General features: G+C 52.1%; 1 protein-coding gene across 1 annotated transcript in view; it reads right to left on the bottom strand.

Annotated features, from left to right (window-relative positions):
• TCERG1L (transcription elongation regulator 1 like) overlaps window positions 1-26146 on the bottom strand; it is a 196258-nt gene that overhangs the window by 34649 nt on the left and 135463 nt on the right. Inside the window, exons 7-8 of the mRNA XM_081572894.1 lie at window positions 17840-17994; window positions 3357-3426 (exon numbers count right to left, since the gene is read on the bottom strand). Coding sequence (XP_081429020.1) covers window positions 3357-3426; window positions 17840-17994 — 225 coding nt within the window. The remainder of the gene's footprint in view (window positions 1-3356; window positions 3427-17839; window positions 17995-26146) is intronic.

The raw sequence follows: 26146 nt of genomic DNA, 5'->3' as shown, positions 1-26146 counted from the left end.
GTTCACCCTGTCCTGCTATGGAAAACCATTAATTTAGCAGGAATCCCTTGGCTCAGCAACTGGCAAAACCTGGCACATCAAGAAGGGGCTGGAAGACATGCGCATCACCGGCAATTGCTTTTCTAACATGTTTTGTGGATAATCTCACTCTAGTTTTTAAATCAAATGACATACTTTTGCTGAATCCTTCAAATAATTCAACTCAATTATTTGAAATAAATTCTAAGTTCTTTAAATAGTGCATTTGAAAAGCAGGTCTGAACTGTAAAAAACCTTCACGTGGGAAACCAGCAGAACCTCCAGGGCACCGCACACAAAGGGGAGACGCAAACAATCAATTTTCCGGTCCCAGGGCAGACGCACAATTGTGCATCACAAACACATTCCATTAAACAGTAAATAACAAGCCGTCTGAAACGCACTCACCGGTAGCTGAAAATATTTGGGTAATTCGAAAGCTTGTCACTGTGACATATTTCTCTTCCCAGGGAATGTTAGGAAAAGTATCATTTGGATGTGAATTATAGACACAGCTGATTTAATCCCATTTGCATAAGAATGTCCAAAATGTATACGGACGGGGCCAGGGCGTACAAAGCAGGCAGGGAGCAGACAGCAGCGTTCAAACCTGCCTCGTGCCATAGAGGCCGGGACACGGCGGCCGGAGGCATACCTGGCAGTAGCATTGTGATGAGAGAAATCACATCACACATGCAAAAGGGAAGGTCAAATGCACTGATTCCAGCAGGTTCTCTGGAGCCTGGCCTCTTACTAGTTAGGCCAGCATCTACTAAATGAAAATGCACAAAAGCAGATAGACGCTTGAGGAGTCCTTGGGCGTACTGGCAATGACCTCCCCCAAATGGACAAAGGCCAAGATGATGCCGCTGTCAGCCCCCACGGGAGACGGGCTCTGAGCCACGGCGCAGGCCCAGTGGGGAGGGAGCTTCGGAAAAAGCCCCGCAAGGGTGAAACTTCCCCCAGAGTGAGCGCAGTTTGTGTAAAGCGGCCCAGAAGTGAAGGATCAGGACTCAGAACATTCCAGATCCTGAGTCCAGCCTACTGAAGCTTTTTCCTCCCGAATCTCAGAGGCAGAACAGATCAGAGCGGCCCGGGGAGGCAGCCCTAAATGGCGGCGGGAGCCGAGCGTCTGGGCGCTGCCCTCACACACGGAACCTGTGGGCCCAGCGGGCCTGGAGACCCACGGCGGCCAAAACTCCAGGAAAACACGTGTGATGGCTTCAGAGTCAGTGCTCAGTCACGGAAGACTCACTGAGACGATGCAAACCGAGGCGAACGCTTTGACGTGACTTAAAAGCCAAGTGTGCGGAATTTGGGGCCAGTCCCACAGCCAAATGAAGAGAACTGGACGGTGGAGGAAGACTGCCCAGCTCCTCGGAGCTCAGTGAGTCCTCTCTCCTGCGCAAGTTTAGAAACATCCCCTAACGGCTAGCTTGCTATTTCTCTTGTGCCTCAGGAAGCTTGTCTTGTTTTTGAAATTATACGCATTTATTCAAGATCACAGAGACTGACTCAGCTGCCGCAGGGTCTGAGCACAACAATACAGCGATCACAACTTGATTCCTGTCCCTGGAGCCCTTGACGCCAGCGAAGGACTCGGTGTCCATCCTCCATGGCCCACACAAGTGTCCTCTGACCCCAAAAGTGACTGTGTAAGGACAGGATTTGGGGGCGCAAGAACACAGAGGCCTGTGGGGAGGGTGGGGGCAGCCTTGCCCCAGCGCCACAGAGAGTCCGGCCAAGCTGCAGCCCCTGATCTCCGTCATCTGGAGAAGGAGGCCCTGCCTCCCACCCGGACTGCCTCCGGGACCGGGGGAGGACATTGCTTACCCTGCCCTGCACTGCTCTCAGAAACTTCTGTGGGGTCTGCTTGGCATCGGTTAAAGTGACCATAAATCTGCACCTGGTCAGCAAAATCATTTTGTGAGGGGTGCTCAGTGGGAAAAGGCCAACGATATTGAAACAAAAGGAACAGGGGCCCTTTGTCATTTAGTTGCCCAGTGGTGTCCAACTCTGCGGCCCCATGCACTGTAGCCCACTAGGCTCCTCTGTCCAGGGGGATTCTCCAGGCAAGAATACTGGGGTGGGTTTCCACTTCCTTCTCCAGGGGAGCTTCCCGACCCAGGGATTGAACGCGCGTCTGTCTCTGTTTGACAGGCAGCTTCTTTCCACTGAGCCGCCAGAGAAGCCCCAGTTGCGTAGGTTTGTGGCTTCTCGGGCAGCCATCAGAGTCCAGCCCTGACGCCTGGCTGCCAGCCCTCCACCCCAACAGGGGCGTCCTCTCTGCCGCCCTCTCCCACCGTCCCTCCCCAGGAAACCGCAGGGCAAGGACAGAAGAGGAGAGAACGGGCACCGCTGCTGGGCCGAGATTGCATTTCCCTTCATTGCTGTAAACGTATGTTGTGGCAAAAGTCTTACCTCATCTAAGGCACATTTTAAAAGAGCAGACACACAGTGCAGACACCCTGACAGCTGCTCTGGGATTCCCGCTGCTGGCCTGGGGTGTCCCCTGATGGGAGCGGGTGACTGGACACCTGGTACAGGACTGGACGCGCTGCTGGACGGGATGCGGACCATCCCGCTGGGTCGTCGGCACCAGGACTGCTCAGGAAGTGGTCTTGCAGGTCCCTTTCGACCCCCCTCATCCTCCCTGCCCCGTGCCTTTCATCCACCTGCCCTTTCAGGAACTCAGACTCACAGACCTTGAATTTTACCCCTTTGCCTGAAAGTGAGTAGGGAAGGGCCACAGACCAGCCTTCCAGGAGGGCCAAAGCGGGGAATAATCACGCCCGGCTTGAGGGGAGGCCGACCTCCTCCTTCCTGTGCTGTGCCTGCAAGAGGCCGTAGCAAGCAAACTGCAGTGGAGAACGTGTTCTCCGGGCGCCACTGCAAGTCACCGGTCCTCACCCAGGCATCAGCCACTTCACTGATGACACGTCTGATATGAGTTGAGAATCAACCTGAATGGAGTTACTGAACGGAGACCTGGTGGAGTTACTTTGCCCAAAGTCTCAAAGCCAGCAAGTCACAGAGCCGGACCTCTGACCCAGAGCTGCAGGACCCCCGACCCACCCCTCACCCAGCGCATGGCCCCACACAGCACCTCGATGGCTCTGTCCACTCCTTAGGGCCCCGGAAGCAAGGCCAGGGCGGATCCTGGCCCCAGGGAGGCCGGGGAGGGAGGCGCCGTCCAGTGTAGGCGCAGGGCCCCCAGAGTGGCCGGGACCCCCCGCCCTCTGTTTGGGGTTGGACCCATTCCTGGCTCAGTCAACAGAGTCAAAATGATCCTTTTCTTTCTCAAGGAAAGACGCACGGGGAAGGACGTGGCCACCTACCGATTCCTCTTGGTTTTCACGTCTGGGTCTTCCCTGCCGTCTTCAGAACTCGATCCATCGCTGGGCTCAGCTGAAAGAAAGTCAGGTTCGCACGGTCAATACGGAGCTCGTGGCTTTGGCAAGCCACGGGGAAGCATCACTTCCAGCAGACTCATCTTCAAATTAGGAAAACAGGTTTCCCTTAAAGATGGACCTCAGCCCTGTAACTCTACTAGTGGGTTTCTCTTCAAGCTAGACTTCCATCCTATAACTAGAATAACTATACTAGCGGGTTTCCCTTAAAGATGGTCCTCAGCCCTGTAACTATAATAACTATGCTAACGGGTTTCCCTGAAAGACGGTCCTCAGTCCCATAACTACACTAGCGTGCGCACTCCTTCCATATTTCGGCAGGAGAGAAATCTGTGCTGCTTTTGTGTAGAAAAGTCATCTGTAGCCGCTGGCCGTGTAGAGGCTGCCAGACCCTCCAGAAGGGTGGGCGAGGTGGGTGCGTCCACCTGACCCCACCCCTCGCAGGACGTGGGCCTGGACCAGCCCTTCGGTCCAAGCTGCCTCCATCTCCCTGTGCTTGAACCACAGACTCAGGCTCCCCTTTGACTCCTGCAGTGAAGGACCCGGGTTTTCTGCACACGGCCTGCGTACCGCTGCTGTCTATGTGTCTACTTTCTAAAAGCCAAATTGATTTTGAAGTCAGGTCCCCTCCTTACACCCTGAAGAGGCTGGCCCTGTAAATGTTTGATGAGCTTTCGGAATGAAAAAGTAAAAAGGTGCTTGGGTGTTTCATATTGGTCTCCGAGAGGAAAGAGGAAAAATGAGTATAAAGATGGTTTCAGAACGTTATTATTTCAGTCCTGACAGGCTGAACGATGCCCAGATGCTCCCTGGCATCACAACTGCCTGCTTGCCTGCTTTTCATTCTGTGTCTGTCATCCCAGGAAGCCGCTTTCTCAGAAGCACATCCCCAGCGGGCCCAGGGGCAAGGGGCTGGGCCACCGCCGCCGGCACTGCGAGGGCTTGAGCCCACGGCCTTCCTGAGGAGGCTCTGTAACGAGCTCGTAATAAATGTGATGTTCACAGGGAAAGTATGAATATCCTCGACGGAGAAGCCCTCCACTCCTTTTCTTTTCATAAAACCCGACAGCTCTCCATGCACACTGTTTGCCATCCCAATAATGCCTCCAGCTCCGGCCCCATCTATTCTCTGGCTGGCTCTCTGTGCCCGGTGTGGGGCTGAAGCAAGACGAGAAGAGATGTGGGTCACACTCTAGAGGCGCCCAGCGAGCCCAGTCCACCCAGCCTCTGGGTTCTGGCGGCCTCTTCCCACCAACGGCCTGTCCATGCCAGGCCTTGCCCTGCCCAGCGCAGCACAGTCAGGGGAGCCGGGAGCACTCCCTCGGCGGAGCCCAAGCCCTGGCACCAGGGACATGTGGGCTGAATGACAGGGCATCCTGTGCAACGTAGGGTGCTGAGTGGCATCCTTGGTCTCTGCCCCTAGATGCCTGGTGTCCCTGCCAGTACTGACAACCACAAGTCTCCAGAAATCACCCAAAGTCCCCCAGGAGACAGAGCGCCCAAGCCCCCAGCCCTATTGAGAACCAGGGGTCTAGAGAAGGACCTTCGCGAGAGCAAAGCTAACAGGAGAGGAGGGGCTCGCTCCTTCTCACCCATGCCCTCTCCCCACACACCCCTCTATGGCTCCCCTAGTCACAGAGCTCAGTGAGAAGGACAACACACACTTCATAAGAACACACAACAAGACAACCGGCCAACCGACCAATCGACAGGATCCATTTCTCTCATAATTACAGAAATGCCAGTGGACACAATGAATGGTTTTAAAAACTTAAGGCTGGATGATCTACAGTGCTCATGAGAGTAGCAGAATCTGTGAGCGGGCATGTGAACTGGTCCATCTTTTCGGAGGAAGATTTAGCAATATCTGTCACAATGTAAAATGCATCTACCTTTCAACCTGGTAATTCCAATAATATGAATATATACAATGAAAGTATTCATAAATGCTCCTAAGATAAATATATATGTACAAAGGTATTCTTATCAGTATTCTGTGTGTGCATGAAAAACCAATGGCCTGGAAGTCCACCAGCCAGAAAGACCTGGTGGAGATGTCGGAGTCTAGTCAAGGTGGGGAGGAGGGCCAAGGGAGGGGCTCACAACACGTGTGTGTACACGTGCTAAGTCACTTCAGTCGTGTCTGACTGTGCGACCCCATGGGCTGTAGCCCACCAGGCTCCTCTGTCCATGGGGTTCTCCAGGCAAGAGTACTGGAGTGGGATGCCATGCCCTCCTCCAGGGATCTTCTCAACCCAGGGAGTGAACCAGGATCTCTTGCATTGCAGGCAGATTTCTTTACCACTGGTGCAACCTGGGAAGCCCTCAGAATACGAGGGGTTGCCAAAAAGATACCCATAGTGATGAGCAGCAGAAAGTGGAGCAGGTCAACTCCACAGCCGTTCTATTAAAACCATGCACACCCACAAACAGCGACCTGTCTTCACAATACATGGGTTTGTGCATTTAACGGGCAGGGAAGGGCACGTCCATTTTTGAAAAGGTGCTGAGTGTGCAGGGAAGGTGGAGCGGGCAGTCGGAGGTCTTCTCAGTCTGTGAGAAACGTGTCTTCCATTCCTTTACAACGGCTGCCTTCATCCAGGGCCAGGTGGGCAGGGAAGTGTGAAGCACTAGTTTCTGAGGGAAACTGCTTTGAAAAGTGCTATTCTGGACTCTCCTACGCCCTGGGCCTCGAAGGCAGAGACAGGACATAACCCCTTTATCAGCACCGATTCAGCGGTGTCTAGAAACCTGACAATATACAGCCTTGACGTACTCCTTTTCTTATTTGGAACCAGTCTGTTGTTCCATGTCCAGTTCTAACTGTTGCTTCCTGACCTGCATACAGGTTTCTCAAGAGACAGGTCAGATGGTCTGGTATTCCCATCTCTTTCAGAATTTTCCACAGTTTATTGTGATCCACACAGTCAAAGGCTTTGGCATAGTCAATAAAGCAGAAATAGATGTTTTTCTGGAACTCTCTTGCTTTTTCGATGATCCAGCGGATATAGGCAATTTGATCTCTGGTTCCTCTGCCTTTTCTAAAACCAGCTTGAACATCTGGAAGTTCACGGTTCACGTATTGCTGAAGCCTGGCTTGGAGAATTTTGAGCATTACTTTACTAGCATGTGAGATGAGGGCAGTTGTGCGGTAGTTTCAGCATTCTTTGGCATTGCCTTTCTTTGGGATTGGAACGAAGACTGACCTCTTCCAGTCCTGTGGCCACTGCTGAGTTTTCCAAATTTGCTGGCATATCGAGTGCAGCACTTTCACAGCATCACTCTGAGGATTTGAAATAGCTCAACTGGAATTCCATCACCTCCACTAGCTTTGTTCATAGTGATGCTTTCTAAGGCCCACTTGACTTCACATTCCAGGATGTCTGGCTCTAGGTGAGTGATCACACCATCGAGATTATCTGTGTCGTGAAGATCATTTTTGTACAGTTCTTCTGTGTATTCTTGCCACCTCTTCTTAATATCTTCTGCTTCTGTTAGGTCCATACCATTTCTGTCCTTTATCGAGCCTATCTTTGCGTGAAATGTTTCCTTAGTATCTCTAATTTTCTTGAAGAGGTCTCTAGTCTTTCCCAATCTGTTGTTTTCCTCTATTTGTTTGCACTGATCGCTGAGGAAGGCTTTCTTATCTCTCCTTGCTATTCTTTGGAACTCTGCATTCAGATGAGAATATCTTTCCTTTTCTCCTTTGCTTTTCGCTTCTCTTCTCTTCCCAGCTATCTGTAAGGCCTCCTCAGACAGCCATTTTGCTTTTTTGCATTTCTTTTCCATGGGGATTTTCTTGATCCCTGTCTCCTGTACAATGTCACGAACCTCTGTCCATAGTTCATCACGCATTCTGTCTATCAGGTCAGGAATCAAGATTGCCGGGAGAAATAGCAATAACCTCAGATATGCGGATGACACCACCCTTATGGCAGAAAGTGAAGAAGAACTAAAGAGCCTCTTGATGAAGGTGAAGGAGGAGAGTGAAAAAGTTGGCTTAAAGCTCAATGTTCAGAAAACTAAGATCATGGCATCTGGTCCCATCACTCCATGGGAAATAGATGGGGAAACAGTGGAAACAGTGTCAGACTTTACTTTTTTGGGCTCCAGAATCACTGCTGATGGTGACTGCAGCCATGAAATTAAAAGACGCTTACTCCTTGGAAGGAAGGTTATGGCCAACCTAGATAGCATGTTTAAAAGCAGAGACATTACTTTGCCAACAAAAGTCCGTCTAGTCAAGACTATGGTTTTTCTAGTGGTCATGTATGGATGTGAGAGTTGGACGGTGAAGAAAGCTGAGCGCCGCAGAATTGATGCTTTTGAACTGTGGTGTTGGAGAAGACTCTTGAGAGTCCCTTGGACTGCAAGGAGATCCAATCAATCCATCCTAAAAGAGATCAATCCTGGGTGTTCATTGGAAGCTCTGATGTTGAAGCTGAAGCTCCAATACTTTGGCCACCTCATGCGAAGGGTTGACTCATTGGAAAAGACCCTGATGCTGGGTAGGATTGGGGGCGGGAGGAGAAGGGGATGACAGAGGATGAGATGGTTGGATGGCATCACCGACTCGATGAACATGGGTTTGGGTGGACTCCGGGAGTTGGTGATGGAGAGAGAGGCCTGGCGTGCTGCAATTCATGGGGTCGCAGAGAGTCGGACACGACTGAGCTACTGAACTGAATGAACTGAGAAACCTGAACGCGCCTTGTCCCTGCCCATCCAGCAAACTGAAGGCGAGTTTTACAAAGTATCATTACAGAGCATTACAGAGCCCCATGGTGGCTGCACGCCGGGCTCCGGAACCTTCCTTCCCATCACAGTTCAGTTCAGTCACTCAGTCGTGTCTGACTCTTTGCGACCCTGTGGACTGCAGCACGCCAGGCCTCCCTGTCCATCACCAACTCCCAGAGTTTACTCAAACTCATGTCCATTGAGTCGGTGACACCATCCATCTCATCCTCTGTCATCCCCTTTTCCTCCTGCCCTCAATCTTTCCCAGCATCAGGGTCTTTTCAAATGAGTCAATTCTTTGCATCAGGTGGCCAAAGTGTTGCAACTTCAGCTTCAGCATGAGTCCTTCCAATGAACATTGAGGGTTGATTTCCTTTAAGATTGACTGGTTGAATCTCCTTGCAGTCCAAGGGACTCTCAAGAGTCTTCTCCAGCACCACAGTTTAAAAGCATCAATTCTTCAGCGCTCAGCTTTCTTTATAGTTCACCTCTCACATCCATACATGACTGCTGGAAAAATCATAGCTTTGACTAGATGGACCTTTGTTGGCAAAGTAATGTCTCTGCTTTGTAATAAGCTGTCTAGGGTGGTCATAACTTTTCTTCCAAGGAGCAAGCATCTTAGTTTTATGGCTGCAGTCACCATCTGCAGTGAATTTGGAGCCCCTAAAAATAAAGTCAGCCACTGTTTCCACTGTTTCACCACCTATTTCCCATGAAGTGATGGGACCAGATGCCATGATCTTAGTTTTCTGAATGTTGAGCTTTAAGTCAACTTTTCCACTCTCCTCTTTCACTTTCATCAAGAGGCTCTTTAGTTCTTCTTCACTTTCTGCCATGAGAGTGGTGTCCTCTCATACCTGAGGTTATTGATATTTCTCCCAGCAATCTTGATTCCAGCTTGTGCTTCTTCCAGCCCAGCATTTCTCGTGATGTACTCTGTGTAAAAGTTAAATAAGCAGGGTGACAATATACAGCCTTGACGTACTCCTTTCCCTGTTTGGAACCTGTCGTTCCAGTCTGTTCCATGTCCAGCTCTAACTGTTGCTTCTTGACCTGCATACAGATTTCTCAGGAAGCAGGTCAGGTGGTCCGGTATTCTCATCTCTTTAAGAATTTTCCACAATTTGTTGTGATCCACACAGTCAAAGGCTTTGGCATAGTTAATAAAAACAGAAATAGATGTTTTTCTGGAACTCTCTTGCTTTTTCGATGATCCAGCAGATGTTGGCAATTTGATCTCTGATTCCTCTGCCTTTTCTAAAACCAGCTTGAACATCTGAAGTTCACAGTTCACGTACTGTTGAAGTCTGGCTTGGAGAATTTTGAGCATTACTTTGCTAGCATGTGAAATGAGTACAATTGTGCAGTAGTTTGAGCATTCTTTGGCATTGCCTTTCTTTGGGATTGGAATGAAAACTGACCTTTTCCAGTCCTGTGGCCACTGCTGAGTTTTCCAAAGTTGCTGGCATATTGAGTGCAGCACTTTCACAGCATCTTTCAGGATTTGAAATAGCTCAACTGGAATTCCATCACCTCCACTAGCTTTGTTCGTAGTGATGCTTCCTAAGGTCCTCTTGACTTCACATTCCAGGATGTCTGGCTCTAGGTGAGTGATCATACCATCGTTGTTATCTGGGTCATGAAGATCTTTTTTGTACAGTTCTTCTGTGTATTCTTGCCACCTCTTCTGAATATCTTCTGTTTCTTTTAGATCCCTACCATTTCTGTCCTTTATTGTGTCCATCTTCGCATCACAGGCTACTTGGCAAATTCTGTCAGTGTGGGATTCTCTGCAGGGATGACCTGTCTACACTTACCTGCTTTACACCAGGTCATGTTACAAGGACTGATCAGAGTGGGTGCCGATTTGGTAATGGCATTAACAAAACAAGAAGCCTGGTCCATTCTCTGTGCAGAGGAGGCATGGGCGGGTCCACCAGGCAGTGTCAGGGTATGGACGGAACACGGGGCAGGTGATGGCCAGGGTCCTCCCAAAGAGGGGCCAGGTGACCTGTGTGGGGAGAGCCCTTCTCGTCCACCAGAGTCCTTGTGGATGAGTGATGATGCTCATCCTTGACTTTGGGGAACAAGCAGCATCTGCTTTGTCAGTGGTCCTGGGTCTTGCCGAGCACCGGCCACCTGGCCCCCTGTGACGTGGAGATCGATGCATTGTTCCTGGGCAAAGAACGCTCGGGAAAGCGACCCTTTCACAAGTCACAGCTGTGTTTACTCACAGGCATGGTTTCATGTCCTTCTTGGTGAAATGAAAGTCATCATCAGTGTACATCTGCCTTGAATTCAAACAAATATTTACAGAACAATTGAAGCCAAGTGACACCCTGCCAGGTCTATCATGGATCGGGACAAAGCAGGGTGGAAGCGCCTGGCTCCCCGCACCCAACTCTTCTGTGTCAAGCAGGAAGCAAAATGCTTTCAAGAAGCCCTTTTCATTTAATGCTCATAAGACATCTGGCCAGGCTGGCCCTCCTTAGATCTGGAGTCAGACCCTCCACAGTGCAAATCCCTGGTCCCCCACTCAATAGAAGTGTGACCTTGAGCAGGCCAGTTGATCTGATTTCTTTAATTCCCTCTACTGTCGAATAGGTATAAAGACACAGGACCGCAGACCAATGGCCTCCAAAGATGTCCATACCCAAACCCTGGAAAAGAAAGCGAAAGTCACTCAGTCGCGTACAACTCTTTGTGACCCCATGGTCTATACAGTCCATGGAATTAATTCTCCAGGCCCGAATACTGGAGTGGGTAGCCTTTCCCTTCTCCAGGGGATCTTCCCAACCCAGGGATCGAGCCCAGGTCTCCCACATAGCAGGTGGATTCTTTACCAGCTGAGTCACAAGGGAAGCCCACGAATACCAGAGTGGGTAGCCTATCCCTTCTCCAGCGGATCTTCCTGACCCAGGAACCGAACCCAGGTCTCCCACATTGCAGGAGGATTCTTTGCCAGCTGAGCCACTGTGAACATCCTAGGTTGCATGGCAGGGGTGAAGGCTCCTAACCAGCCCCAGGGCCCCAGAAACCAGATGGTTCTTGGAGTTGGAAGACACAGGAAGTGAGTTCTGCCCTAGATCCCCCAGAAAGAAGCAGCTCAGACCCACCAGTGAGATTTCAGTTGGGCTTCTGACCTCTGGGACTGGAAAGCAGCAAGTTGGTGTTTGTTTAAGCTACTAAACTTGCGATCATCTGTTACAGCAGCAACAGGGGCCAACATGGAGGGTGGCCAGCTCCTGGGGCGGTGGCAGGCATGGAGGGACCAGGAGGCCTCTTTCCCCCCAGGGCCCCCTCCCCCTCTGGCCTAGGCAGGTCCCCCGCCCCACCCCACACCAGCATCCTGTCTTCCTCAGCCACTGGGAGGTACCCATGGGAGACAGAAGGCAGGGGAGAGAGGCTGGGAGATAGTCCTTGGCCTTGCCTGCCTCCGTGTCCCCCTCCCCACCCTAGAGGACAGACTCACAGGCGTTTTATCTGATCACCCTCTGGTACATCCTACCAGACTGCACCAAACCCCCGGCAGAAGGGGCGGGATCCCCATCCTGAATGGGGTAGGTGATGAGGCCTCAGGGGCCAGAAGGCAGGAAAATTTCTACTGTGGACCAAAAGAAGTCGCCTGCCATTTCAGTAAACAAAGAACCTCGCCTGCTAACAAGCCATCAGTCACATCCCTGACGCTGAGCCTTGAGGGGACTTCAGGAAGGAAAAAAGCAGGACACTGGTCCTGGAGAGTGAAGGTGCACGTCTCAGGAGTGATGTCAGGGAGTCCGACTCTCTCACCTTCCTGCACACAGAAGATCACTAAAATCATTTACTTGAGATGTCTGGTTTTTGTGATTAGCTGTAATCTTTAGGGTTCAATCAAATTTTTTTTCTCAGCAAAAACCCCTGTATATCCTGGCTCCTCCCTTACCACAGTCACCTACAAACTGGCCCCTGCCGTTCACCTCTACAAGGATTAAATCAGGTGCTGCTGCAGCTGCTGACCTTCAAAACCCCCTGGAAGGAGCTCAGGGTGAAGAGCAGGAGCAAGGCCCTCTGTGCCCTGGAGAAACTGGCAGGACAGGTTTTCAGGTAGCTAGATATTTTCAGGAGCTGATTTTATGAGCCCAGTTCTTGTATGTCTGCATATCTATAAAAGCACTAAAATCCTTATGGTGATGACTGTTCCTCATGACTAGCAGTAACCCTCATGAGACTAGTAGAAATCTTCTGCAAAATATGTGCTTGATTGCATAGACTCCCCCTTCACCAAAACCATGTTTGCACTGACCTGCCCCTGACTCTTCGGAGCCGTCTCTCAGAGCCGTCCAAGAGGCTTTCTTCAGGCCTGCGGTCTTCATTTCACACCAAATAAACTTGACTCACAACTCTCACATTGCACTTCTTTTTTTTAAGTCAACACCTTTCGGAGTAGCTCCTCAGAGTGACCTGAGAGGCTCTCTCCCTGGCTACAGTCCTCAGTGAGGTCCCTGAATAAAACGTAACTCACAACTTTTCATTTCACTTCAGTCTCCACTACCCATTGCCCTGAAGGGAGGTCTTTGGTGCTGCAGGTAAACGCAGTTGGCAGGACTGAGCCTCTAAGAGATTTGAGAAATGCTGAAGCTGGTGGGAACACAGACAAGAGTGGGGTGTCCTCCAGAAGGAGAGCCTGTAGCGCCCTGAACGTCAGGACATGGAGTGGATGTGGGGTGGAGACACTGCCGCCCCAAACGTCAGGACACGGAGTGGACGTGGGGTGGAGACGCTGCTTCTCACTTCACAGTTCAACAGGCATTATTCCCAACTAATAGCCTGCCTGCTAGAGCTGTAAAAGTCTGGATGCACTGTAGGATGATTAGGAAATAATTCAGGCCTTCAGCTAAACCTCTCAGTAAGGAAAACAGAGTGGAGAAAAGGGGACCTTTTATCTGTTGAATGACTTAGCCCTTCTGGCAGTTCTGCATCCTTTCCCCATAGTTGCCTGACGATATTGACTCCTCCTTCCATGCTGATATTCCTAGTACGCACACAAAATACACACACACACACATATACACGTACACACACACATACACACACACACACCCCTCCAAACCTACTGCAGTCAAATGTGGCAGAAAGTGCAAGTGTGAAAGTGAAAGTCGCTCAGTCGTGTCTGACCTTTTGTGACCCCATCGACTATACAGTCCACGGAATTCAATTCTGCAGGCCAGAATACTGGAGTGGGTAGCCGTTCCATTCTTCAAGGAACCTTCCTAACCCAGGGACTGAACCCAGGTCTCCAACACTGCAGGTGGATTCTTTACCAGGTGAGCCACCAGGGAAGCCCTAAATGTGGCAGATATTTTGTCAAATTCTATTTGCCTCTTGAAAAATAATGAAAATCAATTGGAATGATTAATGGTTCCATTTCAGGCAAGAAACAGGTTTTAATATTCAAATCTACAATGACTCATAGTCCAAGACAATGTGAAAAACAATTCTATACCAAGAACAATTTCCCCTAGAGCTGATTCTTATAACAATTAGGGTCAGAACATTAGATGAGTCACGACAGGTGGCCAGCCAGGGAAAAATTCACCTTGCTCGTGGCCCGAAGTCATCAACTCTGCCTGCTCATTACTAATTAGTCTTCTAGAAATACTCCCTGTCCTGTTTTGCTGCAAACAGGATAATTTCAGTGAGTGGATCTTAGGAAATTAGAAGTTATCCATTTAAATGTCAATTCCTGCTCTGCAACCGGAAGTTGAGAATTGAGGTCATCGCACGTCTTTAAGATGCGGGTTAAATAATTTAAGACTGCTTAAGGCAGCTCTTCCTCTCTTAATAAGAGTAAGTAAGGTTAAAGCTCCTTTTGTAACTGCGTGTAAGTTTATAATCACACATCTCTCTGGATAGAGTAGTTCAGGAGCCACCATTACAATGGTGGCAGACAAAATGCCTTGATGTGTTAAGCCTACAAGAATCGGGTATTTCCAGTTGTGTTTGTTAGATTTAAGGCTCCATTCTCCACCTGTTTAAATGCAAAATGAGATTCAGGCCAGCAGAGTGAAATGGAGCCCTGATCTATGACCCAGATAATTCAAGTCCTTGTTGTAATTAATTATACAAGGAGGCCATTGGACAGACATGTGAGCCAGGAAAAGCCTCAGGGTTGCCGGTCAGTGGAGACTGAGGAGGGCCGGCTGGGCAGGAGGCTGGGCCTCCCTGGTGCCCGGCAGCTGGCTCCCCGCTCTGCCTCTGCGCCTGCACCAGGCCAGCCTTCCCAGGCTCCAACCACTTCCGGTTTGGGGCTTCGGGAGTGGAATCGATTTTTGCTCAGATTAACTCTTCACTTTTCTAACATGCTTGTTAATCCTCTAACGTTGTCCTCCACCTCAGAAGCCTCGAAAGGGCAGGGGACTTGGGGTGGGGGAGGACCCTGCTCACCCTTCTCTGCTCTTGCGTAGCCTTGACTCGACTCGGTCCAGAGCAGAAAAACAGGTGAACAACTGTCCTGACTGCTAATGAGTTCCATCCTTTCTCATCCCTGCCAGGCCTTGGGAAAGAAAAGAAACAGCACCCAATTATCTCTGAGAATGCAAGCTGCAGAAAGGAGCAGGAGACTGCCTGTATTGTTTGCTTCTACATTGTTTGCAAATAAGTATCCTCCTGACAAACTGCACCTGAATGTCCTCCAGGGCTTGGCAGGTCTCAGGACACCACCCCCCAGGTGGTGACGGTCCCTCCTGTCCCTGAGTGAGGGCGTTGGAAGCTGGGTGTCTCTGTGTGAGGGGTTTTGGTTCAAGCCTTCATTCAGCATGCCAAGCATCTTTTTAGATAATGGATGCCTCAGTCAAAGGAGGCAGCGAAATCACACACCCAATTCTCAGTGTCCCTGAGAGTAGCTTGGTGTTACAGAGATGTGCAGCTAGAACATTCCTTTCTCATCAGTTGACTCGAGCTGATGCTCTGGAGAGGCGCCCTCGTTATCTTAAGGGAGGGGAACGCACTGAGAAATGGAATGCTCCCTGCCACATCTGCAAACAAGGATGCCACAGTCACCAGTGACCGCGGCCCTCCAGTGTGAGCCGCTGAGCCCTGAGAATACCCAGGACCTAGCAGCCATCGACTACAGCCACTCCCCGGAATAAGCCCCGAGGGAACTCAGAGTGTGAAAACACAGGACACTGCCCCAGATAAGCTGCAGCGCATGTGAAAGGGACAATGTCAGTGAGCCCACACTCTTGCACTTCCCCACACATAGAAAGGCACTCAGTTCCTTACTTTGGGATATCTGGTTTTCTTTAGTTAACAATAATCTTTGGGTTCAGACTACCTGACCTTTGCTGTAAAACGTCTATGGAACCTGGCTCCTCTCTGCCCTGCTCGGAACAGTTCTCTCAGGGTCACTTGAGATGTGTCTCCTGGACTTGAAGTCCTAAAAATTTCTGCCGAATAAGACATAACTCTCAACTTTCAGGCTCGGTGTACGTTTTCAGTTGACAGTGTTATCGGTATCAGTCACTCCATCTTAGCAGACTGCTACCAGCTTTGCAAGAGCAATCTGTCCATGTCCCTTAGCACTGATCAAAATGTTGAGGAAGCTTTTAAGACACTTTCTGTTAAAGTTCCATTCAAATGCTTCTGGATCCAGCTAAAAGTGTGGGCTGATCTCTGTCATTTGTATTAGCGTCACTTGAGATCCAGTCAAAAATACTGCAAACCTAATATACCACTCCAAAGCTAAAGCAAACACTTCAGGGGTCAAGATTCCATTTCCTGACCTTTCAGCCAAGCTCTGTGGGTCAGTCAGGGAAAACCCTGATCTCAAGATCTCAGTGAAGCCAATACTATTTCAACCCATGTGCTCAGGGAGTGCATCTTTCCCAACACAGCTGATAAAAAATGTATAAGACCTAATCGGAGGGATCCTTTCTGAACACATGAAAGTGTTCTTCTCTGACTCTCGGGAAAACGGGATTTGCTGGGGCAACTTGTGAACAGCTATCTCTCTGCCAGGCATTGGGTTCCTCTGCAGCTGGGAAGGATCTTTCCCCTTCTTTAGGGTAAACAAAGAGTGGATGGACTTCCTACAAAGTTCTGGAATGGGTGCGTGATGGAGAAGGTTACATGTTACCAATTATGACATGTAGTCTCAAGGGGTATTCATACAACATCTGGAGCAAAAACGAAATGATAGGGAAAAAAAGAGCAAAGAAACTGTGCAGTAAAAAGGAAAAAAAGGAATGAGTTTTTTTCTTTAACTTCCCTTGTGACTCAGACTAAAGAATCTGCGGCAATGTGGGAAACCCGGGCTCGATCCTGGGTTGGGAAGGTCCCCTGGAGAAGAGAATGGCTACCTACTCCAGTATTCTGGCCTTGAGAATTTCATGGACCGAGGAGCCTGACAGGCTACAGCCCATGGGGTTGCAAAGAACTGGGCATGACTTAAAGACTTTCACTTTTCCTGAGAACAAAGAAGATAAAGAGAACAGTGAGCCTGAATATTCCTAGTTTGTTGTTTGTTTTTTTTTTTTTTACTTTAACTGCTTCTAACTGCGTGTCTATAACCAAGTTTGCTTTTCTGCCCCTTAACTCTGCAGGAGCGACACTTCACACCTATTTCCTTTGACTCTATGCTAAATACATCCTGTATCTGGTGTTTACCCTCACAACACCCTTCCCCTTGCAGTTACATATCAGAAAGAAGCCTGCAGAGCCACGGGACTGACAGACTCAGTTCCTGGGTTGCCAACACCAGCCTGTGACTGTCTTTGAAACAATGCAAGAGGAAGAAATCAAGATCCTAACAGCTTTGTTCCCCATCACTGACTCCTGACTGTGAGCCCTCATCTTATATGAGCCCCTCGACTCCTCGTGATGCAAAGGGCTGACTCACTGGAAAAGACCGATGCTGGGAAAGATTGAGGGCAGGAGGAGAAGGGGACGACAGAGGATGAGATGGGTGGATGGCATCACCGACTCGATGGACATGAGTTTGAACAAACTTCGGGAGATAGTGAAAGACAGGGAAGCCTGGCATGCTGCAGTCCATGTGGTCACAAAGGGTCAGACGTGACTGAGTGACTGGACAGCAACAAGGTTCTCCACGGAGGGGGCAGCTCTGGAGGAACGAGCCTGCTGTTCTCCCCTCTCAGCCAGGTGAGAGTTAAAGCCACCTTTATATTTCCTCCAAACTCCCTCTCTCTATTTTTCATTTGGCTTCGGTGGGCAGAGAAGGCCAAGATTTTGGCCAGCAACAAACTGAGTACATCAAAGTGATCGCCATGGATGAGCTAACATGGTGAGACTGTTTTGCTTTTTCTAAAATGCTTAACCAATACCCATTCATTTGACAATAGAAAACAACTTTTTAAAAGTAAGAGAAAAGGTTAAATGCAGGCTAATATCTGAGCTGGAAAGGAAGCTCCCAGTGGCTGAAGCATAACCTTCTCTGGGTTTGTAACTTTACATGATGCAAACAGAAAGCCAGAGCTGATCCCGTGGAAGGATCAACGTTTCTGCAGAAAGTGCCATAAAAACTTAATGACTAAATTCTGAAACAGGGAACACAAGTCCTTCAAAATCAACCGCCAGCATAACCAGAAAAATTGTGCTTTCCTCTCATGCTCAGGGACCGTACAGTCTAGACTCTCCTAAAAGTGGGTGCCAGGGCCCGCCCATCTCTTAGTTACTTGTTGCCGCCTCCAGCTTGCGCTTGTGGGGAGGGTCTTCAATGATCCTGTTGAGGTCTCCGCGGTTCCTCAAGTCCATCGGCTTCTCCCAGACAGACAACTGCATCGTCGGGTTGAAGAAGAAAACTCGATCATCGCCCGTCCAGACCACACACCTGTGCAAATCGAGAAACGTCTCTTAGTCTCCCTCAAAGGCGTGCATCAAAGACCACAGACCTGTGCAAATCGAGAAACGTCTCTTAGTCTCCCTCAAAGGCATCAAAGACCACAGTGTGTATTCTAAGTCGATCAGTCGTGTCTTACTCTGTGTTACCCTATGGACTGTAGCTCCTCTGTCCGTGGGATTCTCCAGGCAAGAAAACTGGAGTGGGTTGCCATGCCCTCCTCCAGGGGAACTTCCTGACCCAGGGATCAAACCCAAGTCTCTTATGTCTCCTGCATTTGCAGACAGGTTAGTGTAGGCATGCATCCAAACCCAAAAAGCCCTTTGGGGCTGAAATCCACACATTCACAAAGGTAATATTTTCACAAAGTATGAATAATAATAGAGATGTCTGGCTTTTCGGGGGTGATTCTCAGATGTTTCTCATATATTCTCTCATTTGACTCACAGGCAGACAGCAACCTGACCTTCCTTTTACTGGCAAGGACAGCAAAGTTCAGAGAAGTGAGTGGCTTAACTGGGTCCCAGGAGGTCTGAGCTCTTCCCGAAGGCCAGCAAAAACCACAGTCACCTACAAACCTTTCAGTTGGATTCCCACTCTGGCCCTGGGTCCAAGGACCAGGTAACACAGACCTTGGTTCCCGGTAAACTTCCCCAATTGGGCACTGACTGAGCAGCAGCGTTCATGGAGCCACACGGAGGCCACAGCTCATCCCTCTCCAGCTGAGAACCAGCAAACCGGCTACTGGAATTAGCAACCTCAGCCCTGGCATCCTGCTTTGTTTTCAGGAGAGCAAAGAATTAGCTTTGCATTTTCACATGTAGGAAACTAAAATCTCCAAAACGAATAATATGCAGTTTAAAGACCTCATATTCGTGAAAGGTTATCAGAGAAAAGGAAAGATTGCAAAGGAAACATAGTGAAGAAAAGAAAAACAAAGGAAAGGAAGAGCTCCCTTCCCATGGAGTGAGTCTGCAGTGTGGGGACGCACACAGGAGTTCAGACCTGGCCTCGGTGCGTCCCAACAGCACGGCCGCTCAGGGTCACCGGAGTGGCCTCGAGAAATGAGCTCTGTCCTGCCTCTGGTCTGGGCCTTCCAGAAGGTTCCTCTTGGCCCAGGCCTCTTCCCTCCCGGGACCTCAGCTTCCTACAGTGACCTCTGAGGGCCCTGGAAGCTCCAGGACTCTCCCCGTTCTCCTCAGAACTGCAGGAATGGGCAGGACTAGGCCTCGTGGACTGAAACCCTCTGGTCATTGATTTCTTGAGGGATTGGGGACACTTCTGGGCACTTCCTGGCCCCCTGACCACCAGCTCCTACCTTACCATCAGACACACCTGGCCGCCTGCCTCCTCTCTGGATCCAGGCAGCACACACCAGTCTGCTTCCCACAGAGACAATCACTCCCACCTTTGAGCCTCTGTGCTCAGACCAGCTGGCCACTTCCCATGGGCCAGAGAGAAGGCTCAGCTCAGGGGCTGAGCCTCGTTCTGAAACTCTGTGCAGACCAGGTCCAGGTCCCTTCATAGAAATGCCCTTTAGATGGTCTGTCTGATTTACTGTCTGGCCAGGCCAGGTTCATGGGAGTGGTGAGCCAAATAACGACCCCAAAGAGGTCTATATCCTACTCCCAAGAACCTATGAATGTTACCTTACAGGGAAAAAGGGACCTTTCAAGTGTGATTAAGTTCATGTCTTGAGATGGACTGTCCAGGCAGGTTGAGCGTCATCAGAAGGGTCCTCATAAGGGAAGAGAGAGGTTGGGGAGTCAGAGTCAGAGAAGGCGATGGGAGGATGGAATCAGAAGACAGACAGACACACACACACACACGGGGTGGGTGGGTGAAGACAGAGATCAGAAGATGCTCCATTCTGGCCTTGACGTTGGAGGAAGGGGCTGCGGATACCAATGCCTCTAGAAGCTGGAAAGTCTAGAGCAGAGTTTCCCCTGAGCCTTGCAAGGGAATCGGCCCCCTCCGCTCCACCTGGATTCAGCCCCGTGGGGTTGGATTCTGACCTCCAGAGCTGTGAGATGTGAGTTTCCACAGGTGGATGACCAGTAGACCTCACCCTTGACCCTCCCCATCCTGGGTGCCAGCATCAGGGTCTGCATCCGGCCAGCAGTGACCTAGACCCCCACATAGTATTGGCCCCTGCCGGCCTGGTCATCCAGGTAGAAGGCCATGACCTGCCTTTTCAGTGGATGCACCCTCCAGGTCTAGGCATGCCCTTGACCTTCAGGTGACCTTGAGAGCTGCCCTCACCCTCAGTGAGTTCCATTCCATCATCTACGTAAGTGGGGCCTGAAACGGACATTTGTGTTACCCTAACATGCCCGTTGCTGTGGTAGAATTGAGGCAAACATCAAGGTCAGCCTTTACTAAAGACTGGATGATGGGCCAACAAGGGCTGGACCTGAGGGGCAGGACTGGCAAGCTGGACAAAGTTCCTGCCCGATGGACGGTTCTGTTTGCTGCCCCCAGTGGGCCTGGACAGGGGACAGGTGACCTCTCAGCCCGGAGGAAGCTGCCTGCCTGCTGGTGTAGAAGTCGTCTGGCTTAAGAAGCTTTTACTGTGTATAAAGCTGCAGGTAATTATGCTGTTATGTACAATTCTGCACTGCGTGAGTTCTCGCACAGAATTCTGGGCCAGCAGGGACAGTAAACCCTGCTGGGAGCACAGCCCCTTCCCTCTCAGACGCTCTGGGGGTGACGGAGTGCCTCCCGGTGGGTCTGGGGGCTGCGCTCCCGGCAACACTCAGCACGTGTTCTTAGCACCACGAGTAGCCCACCTAGGTTATCTGGGCACCATGGGGTGGGGTGGGGGGGAGGTATGTCTGTTGCGAACGCAGGCTATTTGCAGCTTCAGCTAGATCAGAATGCAGGTGATGTCAAGTAAGAAGCCAGCAGACCAGCAGCAGTGCAGAGGGTGAAGGCCGGTCCTGGACACCCTCCCACACGGAGGGCATCCATCAGGCTTGTCTGGTGCACGCAGGCAGCTGGTCACCTGCCCACACACAGGCTTCCAAAGCCTCTTTGGCCAGGCTGCAGCTGGAAAAATAGCTCCAAGACCAAAGCTCCTGGCAGCAAGTAGGTCGGTTTGTGACAGCAGGGATGATATCTTTTCACTCTGTTTGACTGCACTTGGCCTGAGTGGGAAAGTCTAGATGTCCTTTTGACTCGCTGCATCCCTGTCTATATATTTAAAAATTTAGGAGCTGCTGTGTGACCCATGGGACCCCGACCTCACCTGCAGGACAATGAACCTCTACAGCAGATACACCTGACAGGTACGGCTGTTCTGGCAGGAAGTCATCCTGTGCCCAGCACACCTTCACCCACACACACCTCCACACACACACACCTCCACACACACACTTGCACATGTGTGCATGCACACACATGTATTCACACAAACACATGCACACACATACATTCACATACACACTTGTGTATAAATGCACATGCACACACACTCACACATGTGCACACGCACATGCATTCACACACATGCATACACACATACATTCATACACACATACACACTTGTGCATGCACACACATACATTCACACACACATACACACCTGTGCATAAATGCACATGCACACACACATATGTGTGCACTCACACATGCATATACACATGTGCATGCAAGCACATGCGCACACACACTCACACATGTTTGCACACACATAAATGCACATCAGTGATCTGGGCATCACAGCCCTGCCTCCAGTGGCCTCAGCCCCATGGCTGACTGGTCTGTTCCCTCCTCTAGAGTCACTGGGGGGCACTCAGGAGCCCAGGGCCATGGACCCCTGCCTTCCAGGATGGCTCCGCCTCTGTGCATCTCAGCACCTCAAGCAGTGAACTCACTGCTGTGAACTCAGCGTCCTCATTTATAAAAGCTCAGGTTTAGTCCCAGATGATTTCTTAAGTCCCTTCTAACTTCTACTATTCTATCTTCTCTTCTTCTCTGTTAATTCTCCGGTTTGGTCCGGGACCCCAGGCATGGTCACATCAATGCCCTTCCCTGTGGATCAACCTTATGGGCAGGCACCCCGGTTCCTGAGCTAGTCCGTCCTGGGCTCTGGGTAGCTGTGCTCAGCGGGTCACTGCTGCACCTGGAGACCATGCCTGCCCTGGGATCGCCTCCCCTAGCAGCCAGGTGGGGTCAAGGGCATGGGCCAAATCCATGGTGACTGGTCTCCTGCTGAGACCACATTCTCTTAGCGCAGCCCTTCCCCCCACCACCACCTCCTCGCCTGCCTTCTTCTGCCCCTTCCCTTGAAACCATTCCTCAGTAACTCCGGCACTGGGAGCGCTGTCCAAAGGGCTGCTTCTGGGGACCCTGACTCAGGACAGACCCTAAAGGGGAACGACAGAGAAGAGTCTAAACTTCCAGGAGATTTTCCGACAGCAAGAGGCAGGCAGTGTCTGTGCAGGACACATACCCTCATCTCCTCCCTGAAGACCTCACTTTGGGGTTTTCAAAAACGAGACCTGGTCTCACCAAATGTGGCACCATCACGGCTACAGCAACTGAAGGGCCCGGGGAGTGATGAGTTCGCTGAGAAAGTCTGGGGCGTGTGCGTCCACCGCCAGGGACAGGACACTTCAGCCAGAATTACCAAGGGGCGGGCAGCCTCACACGCAGAGGCAGGGAGGGGTTCATGCCCCCGTGGGCACAGAGGGGTGCAGAGGTAGCCCCCAGCCAGCACCCCAAAGGCTATGTGAGGCCAGCCTCAGCCAACCCCGGCCTTCCCACCGGCTCTGGGAGGTGTCCTGGGGTCCCGGAGCTGCGGGTCTGCCGGGCCTGAGAAGGCTCTGGTTGACACATGAGGGGAGCCTGGGGACTAAGAAGCAGCTGGAAGCAGGTGAGTGAGGCTGTCGCAGCCCCTGGGGGGTGAGGGGGCCCTGAGCTGTGCTCCTGGTGGGCGAAGAGTGGAGGGGTCTCAGCTTCCTGCCCCGGGAGCTGCTGACAGCCGTCACCTCCCCGGCCGCTGGGCTAAGGGCAGACCACGCACCTGGGCAGGCATTCTTCCCAAAGAAGGGGATACACTCAGACACAGAGACACGCAGGCTCCAAAAAGTCCCCCCGACGGGAGGCCCCAGGCGGATTCAGGTCATTATCCCACTGAGTTTCTGAGTTCCTTCCCCTCTGGCTCCAAGCCCGGCTGTTAAGAAAGAAGCTTCATGTCGATGGGAATTGACTGGGTTCTCCCCAGATGCGGGACGGGTCTGTGCTGTACGTTTGCTGCCTCCAGGATGCACTGATTCCGTCAGCACCTGGCGCTGCGTAGATGGGTGGTCCCACCACGCCTTCCTCTCAGAGAGGAAGTGCCTGGAGCACCGCGCGGGGAGCAGCCCCAACTGCCACCTCCACCACCACCCAGCCTCTGGAAGAGCGGAGCCAGCTAGAGACTTAACGGGGGATTATCACCCCGGAGACAGAGGAATGACAACCATTAACACGCACACACTCATGTCCAGAATACAAAGAGCCCACTTCCGGTGCCCCAGGGACGACTGTGGAGCGGAAGCAAAGAGCTGGCAGCAGGTCAACAGTCGTGATTCCCTGGGAGAGATCTGCTCGTCCACTGGTCATGCTTGCTCTCCGCTGGACCGAGCCAGCTGTACGATGCAGGATTAATTTCATGTACCATTTATGCACATTTTCAGTTATACGTATACATTCCTCTGGCTTAATCACAATGTATACTTTCTGGATGGCTGCCATTTCCTTCTCCTCTTTAACTGTCCCCAAATCCCAGAGGGTGCAATTAGCCTGCCAGAGTTAGTTAAGTCTGGTACAAAACATCCACACTTAGCAGCCCTAGTGCACGAAGACCCGTTTGCAAACGGAAATGGGGACTGCTGGTTTGCCGTAGGAAATGATCCCCCCATCGCCTTCACACAGCACACACCAGCGTTCGCGGCTCTGTAAGAGGGAAGATATTTCTGCCTCTCTCTCCAAGCGTCCAGCTCAGCCTGGCGGGGGAGGTCTCCGTGCCTCACTCTCCGGGTCTCCGCCCCTCCCACACACGGGAAGACCCCCCAGGTCCCTTGTCCCCGAGGGCGCTGTCCCAGGAGCAGAGTCCCGTCTGCAGGGTGGACCCATGGCACTGTCACAGCCGCAGGGCTGAGGTCTCTGAACCCAGAAGGCAGCCCCTCTGTGTCCTTTGTTCTCTGCCCCCTTCCCCGTTCTGCCCACCTTTGTCCCCAGGAAGGGGCTGACCTGTGAGGACTGAGCAGCCCCGGCCCCACGGGCCAGGTCGGGTGAGGCACTGGGGCCCGCAGACACGAAGATTCAGGGAAAAGAGGGTGGAAACAGCTCTCCCCTCTTCCTCCTGGGACCTGGTGGTTTATGCTCAGAAATGCGCTTTTGGTTATGGCCTCATTCTGCACAGAGCTCCTGGGGTTCCCAGCGACCTCTGATGTGACAGCAAGCCTCCCGGGGACAGGAAGCGAAGCAGCACCTTCCAGGCAACTCCATCTGGACCACGGGCCGGGGCATCCGGGGGGACTTGCCCTCTCGGAGAGTCTCGGTGCCACCTACTCCACTGTCACGTGCATCGGAGGCCAGCTTCCGCACGGCAAGGGCTCCTCACCGCAGGGATCCCCGAGCACTGGCTCCCCTGCCTGGCCCAATCAGGGCCAGAGCAGGGGGTGCTGCAGGAGCGAGCCTGGAGCTGGGCCAGTGGGGGCCTCCACAGAGAAGCCACCCATCCAGGGGAGAACAGGGCGAGGTGAGACGTGAGAGGCGCTCAGCACGCAGCCGTGACAAGTGGACATCCACTCGGAGCACGCCTTCCGGCTCCTTGGCAGCCCGGCCCGCACCTCTGGTCACCTCAGCTTCCGACAGCACCCGGGGGCCTGCGGGGTCCCTGGGCTCATGTCTCACAGGCCCAGTCCCCTGCCCCCGTCTCCCTGCCGCATGGTCAGGAGGACACCCCGCCGCGGGGTCCTGCCTCTCCGAGAGCTAACGGCAGCAGGCGCTCGCGCGTTGTCCATCTGGGTCAGCTCTCACACGCGTGGGGGACCTCGTGCATCCTGGCCTGTCGGAGAGTGGCTGGTGGGGATGCATGTGGAGGAACCGAGGAACCGGCGTCCCAGCCTCCCCCTCCCCTGGAGGACCTCTTTGCTTCCTGAGGATCTGGGTGCCCCGGGGCGTGGGCTGACGACTAGCCCAGCCCGTGGACGGGGGGTGGGGGTGGGGGTCTGAGCTCACTGGTACCCCCAGGCCAGAGCAGCCCCTCCTGGAGGCAGACTGCTGTCATCCCAGGGCGTGCTCTCCCTGAGTTTCCGAGGGAGCGACACTAAGGTTAAGCACACGTCAGACCACGCCACACGCAGCCACTCCCAGCTGGGAAGCTGGGAGGCCACAGAAGGAGCCGAGGCTGGCGCTGCCCCCGCGCCCCCAGCCCTGCACCCCGCACGGTCCTGGTCCCTCCTGCACTTTTCAGGGCGCACGCGGACCCAACCTCCCAGGCGCGGGGGTGCCCTTCGCCCCGGAATGCTCGCGGAGGCCAGGCAGCCTCGCTCAGGTGGCGCTGAGTCAGGGAGGCTCGGAGAGAGGTGACAGAAACGCCTGGGCTCAGCCGGTGGTCCCAATGCCCACTCGGAAAGCTGCAGGCGCGGTGCCTCCTGCCGCCCCGCTGCCCCTTCCCCGAGAGAGGACAGCGCCCTGAAGGCTCATCAGTGACTCATCCAGACCGACGACCCGGGGCGTGCAGGAGCGGTCCCCGAGGACGCTGCGACCCTAGGATCCCACGGAGCATTCTTCACTCCAACACAGCATCACCGAGAAGGTGAAACTGCAGCCTCCACAGTCAGAAGTCTCTAGGGCTCGAGGCCAGGTCTCCCACCCAATTATAACCCCCAGCACAGCACCAAGTACATGGTGTGACAGGGTCACACACCTAGCTGAATTCACCGCAGCCGCTCATGTGATTTGCACTCAAGTGTGCTTGCCTTAGAAATGCACGTGAGAGAGTTTGGTTCTAGAAGATCCCAGACGGCGTCTGTGGCATCATAAAAAAAATAACAGTTTAAATCTGGTTTGTCCCCCATTCAGTTCCTGGCACCAAGCTCCTAAAACCCTTGGAATTAGCTGAGCGATTGGGGCATCTTGTTTACTCATA

This window comes from Giraffa tippelskirchi, chromosome 2, assembly GCF_054371585.1.
Source record: "Giraffa tippelskirchi isolate mGirTip1 chromosome 2, T2T-mGirTip1v1.2.pri, whole genome shotgun sequence".
Classification (NCBI taxonomy): Eukaryota; Metazoa; Chordata; class Mammalia; order Artiodactyla; family Giraffidae; genus Giraffa; species Giraffa tippelskirchi.
Note: the sequence above shows the minus strand (reverse complement) of the source record. Positions and strands in the feature narration are given on the sequence as shown.